We start from the raw sequence: 16,113 nt of genomic DNA, 5'->3' as shown, positions 1-16,113 counted from the left end.
ATGTTGGTGTTTGAAGGGGCTGCAGAGGTGAGGCTGGCGGATGGTGACAGGCGCTGTGCTGGGAGAGTGGAGGTGAAACATCATGGCCAGTGGGGGACCGTGTGTGATGACCGCTGGGACATCTTCGATGCTGCAGTGGTTTGTAGGCAGCTGGGCTGTGGGGTTGCTCTTGAAGCTCTTCACAAAGCACACTTTGGGAAAGGATCTGGTTCCATTTGGATGGATGACGTTGAATGTCGTGGCACTGAGTCTGCCCTGTCTGACTGCACACACAATGGATGGGGTCAAACAAACTGCGATAACACGGAGGATGCTGGAGTGACATGCTCAGGTAAGGACTGAACTTGTTCCCTACCTCTGGGATGAGGACGCTTCTAAGGGACCTGGCTGTGAGCTCAGGAAGCAACAAGTGGACACCAGAACATGGCTCTGTGTGTCAAGTTGCATTCTGAGCTGGGTCTGTCACTCCTGGTGTCCCTTGTCCCTGGGGAAATGCCAGTGGGAGCACACCCAACCTGGACTTGAAGCTGGAGCAGCCAAGCCTGGGGAGGTGCCCGGAGCTGGGAGAGGAAACCCCTCACCCTTACACATTGTGCTGCCTGGTTCCCATTTTTCTCCTCCATTCACCCAGGCCCTGTCTGGCAGGCTGGTCCCTATGCCAGGGGAATCTAGAGCAGCTCCCCCAGCCACCAGCAGCCTCAGGGAAGGGCGTGCAATGGCCCAGGACTTTTGGGTTGTAACCCCAGCAGACAAGAGAACCTCGGCCAAAGCAGAGGGGCTGCTCAGAGGACAGGAGCACTGGGCTTGGGCAGAGGAGCAGGGTGGCAAGCAGCACCCTGTTCCTATCCCGGGGTCACCCCATGAGAGCCAGCCCCCAGGGACATGGCCCCTCCAGGCCATGCTGACCTGCTGCCCAGCCTCTCCTACCTGCCCTGTGCCGCAGGGGCTGTGCCAGCACCTCCTGGCTCTCCTCGGTGCCTGCCCTCATACTGGGAGCTCATGTCAGCCCAGGGCTGTTCTCTGCCTGCTCTTTTGCTCCATGTGTGGTGGTGGCTGGGGTCGTCCATGCCCAGCACCACACTTTGTCCCTACCTGAGGACCCCCCTTTATCTGCTCCCCAGATGTGCCCCATGTAACAACAGCACCCCAAGAGCCCCAGCAGCCCCTGGGAACAGGGGGCTTTCTGGCAGCTCCAAGGGGTTCCTCAGCGTGGCCTGAGCCCAGCAGGGCAGAGCCAGCTGCAGCAGCACCCAGTGCCTAGACCCATTTCCCTGGGCCCACGAGCTATAGGTGCTTCATTGATGGGTCTGGGACCAGGCAGCCCAGGGACTCCAAGCAACAGCAGTTTTTCTGAGCAGTGCCTGTTGTTGGGGCTGGGAGAGAGGGCAGCCCATGAGTCTGGGCAGGTTTCTGAGGATCAGCAGGGGGGCACTGAACTCTTTGTGCCGTCAGCACCCACAAAGAGCTGCTGGGCTGGCCGTGGGGCTCTGCATGCGGCCACCTCAGGGATGAGGTGGGAGGTGGGCACGGAAGTGCCAGAGGGCTCTGGGAACTCACAGGTCTCCTTGGTTGCTCCAGGATTTGTGCGGCTGGTCGGAGGGGACAGCCCCTGCTCAGGAAGTGTGGAGGTCTACGACAGGGACCAGTGGAAAGCTGTCTGTCACTCCCACTTTGGTGCCAAAGCTGCCGAGGTGGTGTGCAGGGAGCTGCAGTGTGGCACAGCCCTGTCTGTCCATGGGGCAGCTCAGCTGGGAGAAGGGGCCAGTCCTGTCTGGGACAGAGAGCTGCAATGTGTGGGGAATGAATCCACCATCCTTTACTGCCCCTGGGGGGCCCCCAAGGACAAGGCCTGTACCCACAGCAATGGCACTCATGTCACGTGCACACGTAAGGACTTGCGGTGGGATGATGGCCACTGGGGCTGTGGTGGGGGAAGGAGAGCAGGGTGGGCACTGGGCTGTGCTGGGTGGGGGACAGGTGGGGTGAGGTGGTGGTCTGCAGCCCTAAAATGAGAGTGCTGCAGGAGGAGAAAAGCACGCTGTCCCTTTGGCCTCTCCTGCAGATCCTGTGGGACCAAGAGCACAAATGTGGCCTCTCTCACCCTCCTTTGTCCCCAGAGTACACAGGGTTCAGGCTGGTGAACGGCAGCACAGCGTGTGAGGGCAGGGTGGAGGTGGAGGTGCTGGGGACGTGGGGGACCCTCTGTGCCTCCCGCTGGGACCTCTCGGAAGCCCACGTTCTCTGTCGGCACCTCGGCTGTGGCTTTGCTGAGTCCATTCCTGGAGGAGGGCATTTTGGGAGAGGAACTGGCCCCGTCTGGAGAGACTCGTTCCACTGTGACGGGACTGAAGCCCACCTGGGGCAGTGCCTGGTGACTGCCCTGGGGGCCTCGCCGTGCTCCCAGGAGAACGCTGCTGCTATCATTTGCTCAGGTGAGTGCTGGGCAGTGCTGCAAAGTCCATTTGCCCCTGGTGTGTGACACGGCCACACAAAGTTTTGGACCCCATTGCAGCACCAGGCTGAATTTCTGCTCTCATCAGGCCCGGCTCGCAACATGTCTGTACGGTTGGTGGGTGGAGAGAGCCGGTGCGACGGGCGCGTGGAGGTCTTCCAGCACGGGACGTGGGGCAGAGTCCTGGATGAGCAGTGGGACATGCAGGAGGCCAGCGTGGTGTGCCGGCAGCTGCAGTGCGGAGAGGCAGAGGCAGCCTACACCCCCGTGAGGGCTGAGCGAGGACGAGGCCCTGTGGGGCTGCGTGGGGTGCGGTGTGCAGGGCACGAGGCTGACCTGAGCCTCTGCAACACCTCCCTGCCCGAGAGCATGACAACAACCAGGATCACAGAGGACGTTGGGGCCGTGTGCCGGGGTGAGTGGTGCTGCACGTCCTCCAGGTATGAGGCTGGGAGGGCAGCCAGCCCCTGACGGCCGGGGTCCTTGCCGCTGCAGGGAGCCGGCGGGTGCGGCTGGTGGACGGGGCTGGGAGCTGTGCCGGGAGAGTGGAGATCTACTACCAGGGGCGCTGGGGCACCGTCTGCGACAACGCCTGGGACCTGGCCGACGCCGCCGTCGTTTGCCGCCAGCTGGGCTGCGGAGGGGCCCTGGAGGCAGCCGGCTCTGCTCGGTTTGGGGAGGGCTCCGGGCAGATCTGGCTGGATGGCGTCAACTGCTCCGGGGCCGAAGCTGCTCTCTGGGACTGCCCTGCCGATGCCTGGGGGCAGCACGACTGCAGGCACAAGGAGGACGTGGGAGTCATCTGTTCAGGTCTGTGCTGGGAGTGGGGAGGGGAGCTGGGGCGTTGGAATCTGGGGTGAGGGTAGAGCCAGTTAGAGCCAAGGCCATCAGTGGCTGACATCCAAGGACGTCCCTGGGGCCTTTCCTCCTTCCAGAGTTCATGGCCCTGAGGCTGGAGAACAGCAACGGCTGCTCCGGGCGCCTGCAGGTTTTCTACAACGGGACGTGGGGCAGCGTTTGCTCCAACTCCATGACCACCGAGATGGTGTCACTGGTGTGCAAGGAGCTGGGCTGTGGGAATGAAGGGGACTGGGAAATAAACTATGCCAAGCTGTCTGGCACTGCGTGGCTGGATCACGTGGAGTGTGGGAAGAGCAACAGCTCCTTCTGGCAGTGTCCCTCTGCTCCCTGGAATCCGCAGTCATGTGATGACCTCCAAGAAGAGATCCACATCACCTGCAATGGTAAATCTGAGCCATCAAGGCACCAGGTCCACTTCCCCAATGGGTATGGTGAAATGCAGAGAAGGAACCCAGAGGGGCTTTGACTTCCTGCTTTAGACCCTGTTGCTGCTGGTGGCACAACGGTGACTTCAGCTCTTGGAGTCACCCACGTCCAACAGCAACAGTCAATGGCTGGGCTGCCATCAGCTCCTGGGTTTTGTTGCCTTTGAGAGGTGCCTGGGGAACGTGATGGATAGGAAGAAGTATGGGGCTAGAGTCATGGGGCTTTGCAGAGGGTTCTGGTCAGGGGAGGAGTGGGAGCCCTGTGCAGGACTGGGGGTGGTGTGTGGGTGGGCATGGGCAGGGGGAGGGGGCTACTGGGGTGGGAAAAGTTTGTTATGAGGACTCTGGGGCAGCAAATGGCCCAGGAGGCCTGGAGTTGGGCACCCCCAGATCAGTGTAGCACATGGGTAGAGGAAGGACCCCCCCAACACCTCAGTGACAGTCTCTGGGAACAGGGCTCCCACCCTGGGGACGGTGACTCTGCCTGGGCAGGAAGCACTCGCAGGCCCACATTGTGCGGCTCGCAGCTCTCCTCACCCTTCTCATGTTGGTGTTTGAAGGGGCTGCAGAGGTGAGGCTGGCGGATGGTGACAGGCGCTGTGCTGGGAGAGTGGAGGTGAAACATCATGGCCAGTGGGGGACCGTGTGTGATGACCGCTGGGACATCTTCGATGCTGCAGTGGTTTGTAGGCAGCTGGGCTGTGGGGTTCCTCTTGAAGCTCTTCAATTAGCACACTTTGGGAAAGGATCTGGTTCCATTTGGATGGATGACGTTCACTGTAATGGGACTGAGTCTGCCCTGTCTGACTGCACACACAACGGATGGGGTCAAACAGACTGCGATAACACGGAGGATGCTGGAGTGACATGCTCAGGTAAGGACTGAACTTGTTCCCTACCTCTGGGATGAGGACACTTCTAAGGGACCTGGCTGTGAGCTCAGGAAGCAACAAGTGGACACCAGAACATGGCTCTGTGTGTCAAGTTGCACTCTGAGCTGGGTCTGTCACTCCTGGTGTCCCTTGTCCCTGGGGAAATGCCAGTGGGAGCACACCCAACCTGGACTTGAAGCTGGAGCAGCCAAGCCTGGGGAGGTGCCCGGAGCTGGGAGAGGAAACCCCTCACCCTTACACATTGTGCTGCCTGGTTCCCATTTTTCTCCTCCATTCACCCAGGCCCTGTCTGGCAGGCTGGTCCCTATGCCAGGGGAATCTAGAGCAGCTCCTCCAGCCACCAGCAGCCTCAGGGAAGGGCGTGCAATGGCCCAGGACTTTTGGGTTGTAACCCCAGCAGACAAGAGAACCTCGGCCAAGCAGAGGGGCTGCTCAGAGGACAGGAGCACTGGGCTTGGGCAGAGGAGCAGGGTGGCAAGCAGCACCCTGTTCCTATCCCGGGGTCACCCCATGAGAGCCAGCCCCCAGGGACATGGCCCCTCCAGGCCATGCTGACCTGCTGCCCAGCCTCTCCTACCTGCCCTGTGCTGCAGGGGCTGTGCCAGCACCTCCTGGCTCTCCTCGGTGCCTGCCCTCATACTGGGAGCTCGTGTCAGCCCAGGGCTGTTCTCTGCCTGCTCTTTTGCTCCATGTGTGGTGGTGGCTGGGGTCGTCCATGCCCAGCACCACACTTTGTCCCTACCTGAGGACCCCCCTTTATCTGCTCCCCAGATGTGCCCCATGTAACAACAGCACCCCAAGAGCCCCAGCAGCCCCTGGGAACAGGGGGCTTTCTGGCAGCTCCAAGGGGTTCCTCAGCGTGGCCTGAGCCCAGCAGGGCAGAGCCAGCTGCAGCAGCACCCAGTGCCTAGACCCATTTCCCTGGGCCCACGAGCTATAGGTGCTTCATTGATGGGTCTGGGACCAGGCAGCCCAGGGACTCCAAGCAACAGCAGTTTTTCTGAGCAGTGCCTGTTGTTGGGGCTGGGAGAGAGGGCAGCCCATGAGTCTGGGCAGGTTTCTGAGGATCAGCAGGGGGGCACTGAACTCTTTGTGCCGTCAGCACCCACAAAGAGCTGCTGGGCTGGCCGTGGGGCTCTGCATGCGGCCACCTCAGGGATGAGGTGGGAGGTGGGCACGGAAGTGCCAGAGGGCTCTGGGAACTCACAGGTCTCCTTGGTTGCTCCAGGATTTGTGCGGCTGGTCGGAGGGGACAGCCCCTGCTCAGGAAGTGTGGAGGTCTACGACAGGGACCAGTGGAAAGCTGTCTGTCACTCCCACTTTGGTGCCAAAGCTGCCGAGGTGGTGTGCAGGGAGCTGCAGTGTGGCACAGCCCTGTCTGTCCATGGGGCAGCTCAGCTGGGAGAAGGGGCCAGTCCTGTCTGGGACAGAGAGCTGCAATGTGTGGGGAATGAATCCACCATCCTTTACTGCCCCTGGGGGGCCCCCAAGGACAAGGCCTGTACCCACAGCAATGGCACTCATGTCACGTGCACACGTAAGGACTTGCGGTGGGATGATGGCCACTGGGGCTGTGGTGGGGGAAGGAGAGCAGGGTGGGCACTGGGCTGTGCTGGGTGGGGGACAGGTGGGGTGAGGTGGTGGTCTGCAGCCCTAAAATGAGAGTGCTGCAGGAGGAGAAAAGCACGCTGTCCCTTTGGCCTCTCCTGCAGATCCTGTGGGACCAAGAGCACAAATGTGGCCTCTCTCACCCTCCTTTGTCCCCAGAGTACACAGGGTTCAGGCTGGTGAACGGCAGCACAGCGTGTGAGGGCAGGGTGGAGGTGGAGGTGCTGGGGACGTGGGGGACCCTCTGTGCCTCCCGCTGGGACCTCTCGGAAGCCCACGTTCTCTGTCGGCACCTCGGCTGTGGCTTTGCTGAGTCCATTCCTGGAGGAGGGCATTTTGGGAGAGGAACTGGCCCCGTCTGGAGAGACTCGTTCCACTGTGACGGGACTGAAGCCCACCTGGGGCAGTGCCTGGTGACTGCCCTGGGGGCCTCGCCGTGCTCCCAGGAGAACGCTGCTGCTATCATTTGCTCAGGTGAGTGCTGGGCAGTGCTGCAAAGTCCATTTGCCCCTGGTGTGTGACACGGCCACACAAAGTTTTGGACCCCATTGCAGCACCAGGCTGAATTTCTGCTCTCATCAGGCCCGGCTCGCAACATGTCTGTACGGTTGGTGGGTGGAGAGAGCCGGTGCGACGGGCGCGTGGAGGTCTTCCAGCACGGGACGTGGGGCAGAGTCCTGGATGAGCAGTGGGACATGCAGGAGGCCAGCGTGGTGTGCCGGCAGCTGCAGTGCGGAGAGGCAGAGGCAGCCTACACCCCCGTGAGGGCTGAGCGAGGACGAGGCCCTGTGGGGCTGCGTGGGGTGCGGTGTGCAGGGCACGAGGCTGACCTGAGCCTCTGCAACACCTCCCTGCCCGAGAGCACACCGGCAGCAGGGATCATGGAGGACGTTGGGGTCGTGTGCCGGGGTGAGTGGTGCTGCACGTCCTCCAGGTATGAGGCTGGGAGGGCAGCCAGCCCCTGACGGCCGGGGTCCTTGCCGCTGCAGGGAGCCGGCGGGTCCGGCTGGCGGACGGGGCTGGGCGCTGTGCCGGGAGAGTGGAGATCTACTACCAGGGGCGCTGGGGCACCGTCTGCGACGACGCCTGGGACCTGGCCGACGCCGCCGTCGTTTGCCGCCAGCTGGGCTGCGGAGGGGCCCTGGAGGCAGCCGGCTCTGCTCGGTTTGGGGAGGGCTCCGGGCAGATCTGGCTGGATGGCGTCAACTGCTCCGGGGCCGAAGCTGCTCTCTGGGACTGCCCTGCCGATGCCTGGGGGCAGCACGACTGCAGGCACAAGGAGGACGTGGGAGTCATCTGTTCAGGTCTGTGCTGGGAGTGGGGCTGAGAGCTGGGGCCAGTGAGGCTGGGGCGAGGGTAGAGCCAGGTAGGGCCAAGGCCATCAGTGACTGACATCCAAGGATATCCCTGGGGCCTCTCCTCCTTCCAGAGTTCACGGCCCTGAGGCTGGAGAACAGCGACGGCTGCTCCGGGCGCCTGCAGGTTTTCTACAACGGGACGTGGGGCAGCGTTTGCTCCAACTCCATGACCACCGAGATGGTGTCACTGGTGTGCAAGGAGCTGGGCTGCGGGAATGAAGGGGAATTGGAAACAGATTCTAACTATGCCAAGCTGTCTGGCACCGCATGGCTGGATCACGTGGAGTGTGGGAAGAGCAACAGCTCCTTCTGGCAGTGTCCCTCTGCTCCCTGGCATCCGCAGTCGTGTACTGACCTCCGAGAAGAGGCCAATATCACCTGCAATGGTAAATCTGAGCCATCAAGGCACCAGATCCTGTTCCCCAATGGGTATGGTGAAATGCAGAGAAGGAACCCAGAGGGGCTTTGACTTCCTGCATTAGACCCTGTTGCTGCGAGTGGCACAAAGGTGACTTCAGCTCTTGGAGCCACATATGCATACCAGCCGCTCTCAACAGCTGGGCTGCCATCTGCCTCTGGGAGAGGCAGTGCCATCTCCAGGAGAGGTCTCAGAGGAGGCTATGTGGGCATGGGCAGGAGTTTCCCCTCCAGGGACAGCCTCCTGCTGCTCTGTGAATCAGGGACCATGTGGGGATGCACACTCAATTCTATCCGTGTGTGTTCCATGAATGAACGGGGTTCTTCTGCTGCCCTGACCTAGGCAGCAGGGGCACATGCAAGCAGAGGTCAGCCCTGCTCTCTTCTGCACAACCCCTAGAGCAGCCCTTTTCAGCCCAACTTCTCTTTCCTTTGGGACATGGACAGAAAGGACACAGGTAGCTGCATGCCCCAACTCCACGAGGTGCACAGGTAGGGAGCTACCCCTGCGCATGCCCCCCTCACCTGGCAGGGCTGTCCCAGTTGTCCCGGTGCCATGGGAGGTCGCTGCTTCCTCAGACAGGGAGAAAATCCGTGCTGTGGGAGGCAAGGACGGCTGCTCGGGCAGAGTGGAGATCTGGCACCGCGGCACCTGGGGGACGCTGTGTGACAATGCCTGGGACATGCGGGATGCCGAGGTGGCATGCAGGCAGCTGGGCTGTGGCCCCGCGGTCTATGCCCTGGGCCAGGCTGCTGCTGGAGAGGGGACAGGCCCCATGTGGCTGATGGAGTGCAGGGGGACGGAGCTGCCTCTGCAGGACTGCTGGGCCCAGCCAGGGGACAGCGGTGCCTGCCAGCATAAGGCAGATGCGGCTGTGCATTGCTCAGGTGAGCAGTGGGGCTGGGAGACATGGCTGGGGGCTTGGCAAGGAGCTGGCTTGAGTGTCTGCCCTGCTGGATCCTGGCATGGCCCCGCTGCTGGCCTGAGCAAGGGTGTTCCTGCAGAGTGGGGGGCTGGTGTTGGGTGGGGAGCAGCCGCTGTGGGGCTGGATGTGCCAGCACATCCCCTGGGCTGCCTGCACTGTCCTGTGAGCAGCCCAGAGCAGTGGTGCTGGGCCCTGTCCTTGCCACCCTGCCTAGCCCCAAAGGAGGGACAATTCAGTTGGCACATGCTGCGGCCATCTGCCAGGGAGGCTGCCTGGTGCCACAGCCCCAGCCTCTCAGCCCAGCTCCTCTGCTCCCCTGCAGCTGCACCCAGGACAGCAACACCCCCCTTGCAAGCAGGTAAGCTGTCCTTCCCCAGGGCTGGGGCTGTCCATGTCCACGCTGTGACCCACAGCCAGGGGAAGGGGCTCCTTGCTGGGCTGTGAGACTCCCAGAAAGCCGAAGCAGCTGGGAGAAGTCTGTGATGGACCCAGCAGGGTGGGAGCTGCCCCATCACCCAGCCCTATCTCCCCCCCCAATCCCTGCTGCCTTGTGTGGTCAGGAGTGGCATGTCCTGCCCCCAGCCTCTCCCTTGTCTGATGCTGCCCCTGCCATGTTTCTGTCCATGCAGATCCCTCACGGGGCCGTCCGACCACCAGCAGCGACAGAATCTCGGTGCCTGTGGTCATCTGCATCATCCTGGGGGCCCTCCTCTGCCTGCTCCTGGCCCTCCTGGCTGGGCAGGTGCGAAGCGCCAGGGCTCGGCGCAGAGGTGGGTCCTTCCCCAGTGGTCCTGGGGGGGAGATGCCTCCTGGCAGGGCTGGGGGTACTGGGGGTGTTGGTGTTCTGGGGCACAGAAACAGAGCCGTGTGCTGCCTCCTGCCCCATGTGCTGCCCCACTGACTGACAGACCATGGGGCACCAACATCAAGGGGTGGAGAGAGCCCAGACCCTGAGGCATCAGTTCTGGGGTGAGAAGAGAAATGTGAGAGCTGGGCTGGGTGAGAAGGGGAGGATGCACTGCTGGCAGTGCTCTGGGCAGCACTGGCAGGAGGAGCATGGGGCAGTGGAGTCCATCACCGTGGTGTCAGCCACCTCCCAACAGGACACGGGCTGTGCTATTGATGTGTGGGGCAGAGATGGAGCAGCTCCATGGGGAGGAGAAATGGGGAAATTGGTGCAGGGTCTGCACTGGGATATGACCTGGGGACCAAAGGGGCACAAGGGCTGTCTCCAAAGGGATGGTGCGAGGCTGACTCTGTCCCAGACCATCTCCATGGGGATGCTGCCCTCCCTGGGGATGTGGTTGCAGTGCCAACACAACACAGTGGGGCTGTGCTGTGGGGACAGCCCTGTGCTGGCCTAGGGAATGGGGCTGAGGGAACCCAGTGGGGTCCTGTCCCTCTCTGCCCATTCCCAGACCAGCCCTGCCTCTGTCCCCAGGCTCCGGGAGAGCTGGGGAGCCCTTCGCTGAGGCCGTGTACGAGGAGATCGCTTACAGCCTGGCGTGGGAGAAGCAGCCGAGGTTCAGTCTCTCAGGTGGGTGCAGGTCCCTGTGGAGGCACATCTGCGGGGCCCTTTCTCCCTGCCCCAGACCAGGGCTGTGTCCTGCAGCTCCTGCCCATGGTCCCCAAAATCGCTGGGCTGTGGGGATTTTGGGAGAGCATCCAGGTGCTGAGCCCCAAAGAGGAGCTTCCTCCACACCGGCTCTGCCCATCCCAGAGGGGATAGCTCCTCTCTGCCTGGCCCTGAATCAAGGACTAAGTGAAGGGCTTTCCCAGGGCAGCTGTTGGAGTCCCTCTGAGAATAGTCTCTTTCCAAGGAACTGGTCTCCTCCCCATGCACCCCCAGCTCTGTGGGTGCCCATCCCCAGCAGTGCTGACCACCAGTCAGGGCAGCAGGGCCCATCCCACAGCACCCACTGCAGCTCTCTGCAGGCTCCTTTTCAGAGGGGTCCCTGACCCAGCTGCAGCCCTACCCCAGGCACATGAGGAGGAGGATGGTCTGGGGCCAGACCCAGGTATAAGAGGTGGTGAGGGGAGGAAGGGCTCCATTTCTCCTCCCTGCAGACAGACCAGACGGACAGCAGTGCCACCGAGTGTTATCATCAGAGCTGGAAGCATGAAGGCTCTGCTGTGACCCTGACACCAGCAGCATGTCAGCCCTGTGTCCCCACACACCCTCCCATCCTCTGCTCTGCAGGACATCTCTTCTCATTGCCACCACCTTCCCTCTCCTTTCAGATGTCCCTGTCCTGCCCGGAGGTTACCCAGCAGATGGCTATGATGATGCTGGGGAGGTTTCTGACCCTGGGGAGGATCCTGTCCCTGGGCAGGGGGACTGGGAAGTGCCCAGGACACCAGAGGAAGGAGATGGGCTGAGGCATGCAGTCACAGGTGAGAGGGCAATGCAGCACTGCCACTTCCTAGGTGCCAATCCCAGGCCTAGGAGAATCCATGGCATATTGAAAGCCTGACCACCCATGGAGAACCTGTCCTGGGAGATTTTGTGGGGGCTGGGAGAATGGGCCGAGTGTCTCAGGCTGGTGAGGACGAGGAAGGTGATAAACAGCCCCAAGGGGCACCCCACAGGCCCAACCAGAGCAGCCTGCCTTGATGCTTACAGGGGGAAGCCTGCACTCCCGGAGAAGTGCTGGGGTCCCTGGAGCTGATGGACACACCTCGTCACCTTTCCTGGGGAGCACGGGCTATGACGATGTTGAAGAGGTGTCTCTGGCATGTCCCCATGAGGACACCCAGGATGTGACACTGCAGCCCCCTGCACAAGAGTTCCAGAGCCCCAGGCCAGCAGAGCCCAGCCCTGCTGAGCAGCTGGGTGCAGCCGGGAGGGAGGAAAGCTCAGTGCCACTGGGAGAGCCGTGAGTGCCAGGGAATTGTCTGGTCTCCCTTTTCCAGCAGTCAGCAGACGCACATGGGTATTTGCCTTCTTGGTATTCCCCTGTTTTTATGCTGCATGTTGGTATTTGTTCATATTAAAACCCTCTGGGGGCTTTGCCCCGTATCCAGTCTTCCCTGACCATGTTTCTGGACATCTCCCTGAGGCTGATGGAGTGGAGAGGAGCTCAAAGATACAATGGCTGGGAAGGGACACATCTTAGAGCCAGCAGGATCGGGGTCTGGCTTTGGGGCTGACAGAGCCCCTGGTCCCTGGACACTATTCCTACTGACAGAGACATTTCCGTCCTGCCAGCCACAGGCAGTTTCCAGGCAAAGTGGATCTCTGGGAAGTCCCATGAGACACTCCCTTGCAGTGCCCACCTTCTGCTGCCTTGGGCCCCCATGAAGCCCAAGGATGTCTTCCCAGCACCCACAGGCAGGGAAAGATCAGGTAAAAGAGATGAACAGGGAGATGTCTTGGACCCTTGGGCAGGACTTGGCACCAGCTCCTGCTGGTGGGTCCCCACAGCCTTCCAGCTCTTCCCCAGCAGGCTCCTCTGCTGCAGGCTGGGAGGTGCTTTTGGTAGTGGGATGGTGGGCTGGAACACCTACTGGAGCATCTATTTAATCCCTTTGGGTCATCTCTCATGGCTGTGTATAGTCTTCTGTGGGTGAAGAACTGGCTGGAGGGCCATGCCCAGCGGGTTGTGGTTAATGGAGTTAAGTCCAGTTGGTGTCCCTTTACAAGTGGCATCTCCCAGAGGTTGGTACTGGGGCCGATCTTGTTTAATACCTTTATTAATGACCTAGATGATGGGATTGAGTGTACCCTCAGTAAGTTTGCAGACGATGGCCTGAGCAGCCATTCCTGCAGCCTCTGCCCATGCTGCCCACAGCCCCCAGCTGGTGGTGCTGCTCTGCAGAGCAAGGGGGCTGTGGTGTGTGGAGCCGTGGGGGCACTCTGCAGGGCCGTGCTGGTCAGGCTGGGAAGGCAGAGCCAGCTGGTGGGGGGCACTGCCACTGAGTGCCTCCCACACAAGTGGTTCCTTGGCCATGGATAGCCGGCACAGATAGCCGGCCTTCTTCAGAGTCAGAGACTCATGGAATATTCTGAGCTAGAAGGGACCCACAAGGATCATCGAATCCAACTCACTTCCAATGTCAGGATATGTTTTGGGGTGATTCACTGTATTCAGTCCATGAAATTTCACCAGAGGTATAACAACCAATTCAACAGAGAGCTTTCCCTATGCCTGCAGTGTTCCCTGGAGTAGCAGAGCTCTGCTTTTCCTGCTCCCACCCAGATTTAGCACCTCAGGGTGGCTCCACCTGGGATGTGCCCATGCTCTATGGGTTCCATGTGCTACTGACTCCCTGGCACACACTGTCCCTGCCGAGTGCTTGGGCTCTCCTGGCAACTCCCTCTTTCCTCCTGAAAGAAGCCTGTCTGCCATTATCCCTCTCATCCACTGTGTACAGAGGCAGGTGAATTCACCATCTCTGTGGGTGCTGTCCAAGAACAGGGAACAATCACAGGTGCAGCCTGGCAATGCTGCTGTGGCAGGACCCTTCTCCCCTCCACCTCTGCCATGTGTCCCTGAAGCTCCACCACAGGTCTACAAGGAAGGGTATCAGGCAAGTAAGTCAATGCATGGTCCTTTCTTTTATTGAAATACAAAGAAAGCCTGACCCACAATTTATACAAAGACTTGGAGTCATGTGAGACAGGTACATACAGTGTAGGAAGGTATGAACAATGATATTTCTTTGTGGGAAACACTATGAGGAGTAAAGCAAAGTAAAAAAGAAAAAAATAGAAAAAAAATAAAAAAGATTTCTGGGTCTGTATACAGTTAACATTAAGACCATATGCAATTTATTCCTTCTGAAAAACATCCAGTCATCACTTTCCATACTACATCCTTGAGCTCCTGATTCCTCATGCTGTAGATGAGAGGGTTCACTGCTGGAGGCACCACCGAGTACAGAGCTGCCAGCAAAAGATTCAGGGAGGAGGAGGACATAGAGGGGGGTTTCAGGTAGGCAAAAAAGGCAGTGCTGAGAAACAGGGAGGCAACAGCAAGGTGAGGGAGGCATGTGGAAAAGGCTCTGTTTCATCTCTGCTGTGAGGGGATCCTCAGCATGGCCCTGAAGATCTGCAGGTAAGAAAGCACAAGGAAAACAAAACACCCAAAGGCTCAACACACACTAGGCACAATAAGCCCAACTTCTCTGAGGTAGGCATTTGAGCAGGAGAGCTTGAGGATCTGGGGAATTTCACAGAAGAACTGGTCCAAGGCATTGCCTTGGCAGAGGGGGAAGGAAAAGCTATTGGCAGTGTGCAGCACAGCATAGAGAAAGCCACTGCCCCAGGCAGCTGCAGCCATGTACACACAATTTCTGCTGTCCATTATTGTCCCGTAGTTTCAGCTGAGTCAAACCAGGCATCTCATATTTTGTTTGCAGTTCAGAGGCTAGAAGGGGGCTTAGCTGCCTCCCCGTGCCTCACAGAATCCCACTGGAGTTGGGATTCCTCTTGCCTTGGTTCAGGTGGGCACAAACCAGGCAGCATGTAAGCTGCTTGTCTCAGCTCTCAGCACTTTGAATGGAGAAAGAGACCAAGAGGGAGCTGTTCAGAGGCAGACACCAGGTGATATTGGAGATGGCAGAGTGACATCTGAGTGATATTTGAAGTGCCTAATTCTTCTGGGCCATAAACAGAGATTTTATTATTGCATGTACAATATAATATAACTGTAGCCATTGCTCAATAGCAATGAATAAATAAAATAAAAATAAAATAATAAATAAATAAATAAAATAAATAAAAAAGAAATAAAAGAAATAAAAGGCATGCTGTGACCTGGTTGCCATCACTGGAACGTGGTGGGACCACTCTCATGACCAGAGTGCTGCAATGACTGGTTATGGGCTCTTCAGAAGAGACAGACAGGACAGAAGGGGTGGTGGTGTGGCTCTCTATATTAGGGAGTGTTTTGATGTTGCAGAACTTCAATCTTGGAATGATATTGTTGGGTACCTATAGGTTAGGGTCAGCGGGAAGGCCAATGAGGCAGGCATCGTGGTGGGGATATCTTATTGACCGCCAAACCAGGATGAGGAGACAGATGAGGCATTCTACAAGCAGACTTTGAGCTGGTCAGGACACTGGTTGGCAGAGTGCCTTGGGAGGCAGTTCTGAAAGGCAGAGGGGTCAAGAAAGGTTGAGCACTCTTCAAGAAGGAAATCTTCAAGGCTCAGGAGCAGACTTTCCATCCCCACGTGCCCAAAGATGAGCCAGCATGGAAGAAGACTGGCCTGGCTGAACAGAGAGTTGTGGCTAGAGCTTAGGAAGAAAAAGAGGGTTTAGGACCTTTGGAAAAGAGGGTAGGCCACTCAGGAAGACTATAAGGATGTCATGAGGCTGTGCAGGGACAAAATTAGAAAGGCCAAAGCTCATCTGGCGCTCACTCTCGCTACTGCTGTTAAAGATAACAAAATGTTTTTATACATACAGAAACACAAAAAGGAGGACTAAAGAGAATCTTCATCCCTTACTGGATACAGGAGGAAACTTAGTGACAAGAGATGAAGAAAAGGCTGAGGTGCTTAATACCATCTTTGCCTCAGTCTTTAGCGGCAAGAACAGTTGTTCTCTGGGTACCCATCCCCCTGATTGGTGGAAGGGATGGGGAGCAGAATGTGGCCCTCATATTCCATGAGGACATGGTTGGACACCTGCTACAGCACTTAGATGTACACAAGTCAGTAGGGCTGGATGGGATCCACCTGAGGCATCCCAACCCTCATCCTCCAGTAGAGAGGTGGGCAGTAGTCTATTCTCCCACGTGCCCTTTTATAGGACAAGGGGGAATAGGCTAAACTTGTTCCAGAGGAGGTTTAGGTTGGATTTTGGTAAACACTTCTTTACGACGAAGGCAGGAGGAGCCTGGCCAGGAGAGATGTAAGATTTGGGGGAGAAAAGAGGAGCTTGGACAGCAGAAGCTAGCTATTTTGAAGAGGTAAGAATATTCAGGTAATGTTGATCCCACCATAAAGCTGACTTGAAGCAGCCATGTGAGGCCCTTACCCTATTTTAACCTTTTACATTAATACCTAAATCTAAATGCCACTCCACACCCTGACAGGAATCCACCGCTCTAATTTTTGACACAATATCCCCTGAAGCCAAAATTAGTCCATAACCCCTTTCCATTACCTTTCCTCTCTTGCTCACCCTCATCCCTGCCCTTAACAATACCACTAAAATGCTCTATT

The 16,113-nt window shown here is 58.6% G+C and overlaps 2 protein-coding genes across 2 annotated transcripts; both read left to right on the top strand.

The window, feature by feature from the left end:
• LOC309891029 (scavenger receptor cysteine-rich type 1 protein M130-like) lies at window positions 1-5,499 on the top strand (the record flags this gene model as incomplete). The annotated part of the gene is made up of 6 exons (XM_082785423.1): window positions 1-331; window positions 2,118-2,432; window positions 2,541-2,867; window positions 2,948-3,262; window positions 3,388-3,739; window positions 5,403-5,499. The coding sequence occupies 6 exons, from the start codon at window positions 1-3 to the stop codon at window positions 5,497-5,499; spliced, it is 1,737 nt and encodes a 578-aa protein (XP_082641549.1).
• Window positions 5,500-6,289: 790 nt separating this feature from the next.
• On the top strand, window positions 6,290-11,319 carry LOC309891028 (scavenger receptor cysteine-rich domain-containing protein SCART1-like; the record flags this gene model as incomplete). Its single annotated transcript, XM_082785422.1, has 8 exons — window positions 6,290-6,713; window positions 6,822-7,148; window positions 7,229-7,543; window positions 7,669-8,026; window positions 8,547-8,902; window positions 9,570-9,710; window positions 10,382-10,477; window positions 11,141-11,319. 8 exons carry the CDS (start codon window positions 6,290-6,292, stop codon window positions 11,317-11,319), a joined length of 2,196 nt encoding a protein of 731 aa, XP_082641548.1.
• Between the last annotated feature and the right edge of the window lie 4,794 nt (window positions 11,320-16,113).

This window comes from Aythya marila (genome assembly GCF_965140915.1).
Source record: "Aythya marila genome assembly, contig: HAP1_HAP1_SCAFFOLD_154, whole genome shotgun sequence".
NCBI lineage: Eukaryota > Metazoa > Chordata > Aves > Anseriformes > Anatidae > Aythya > Aythya marila.
Note: the sequence above shows the minus strand (reverse complement) of the source record. Positions and strands in the feature narration are given on the sequence as shown.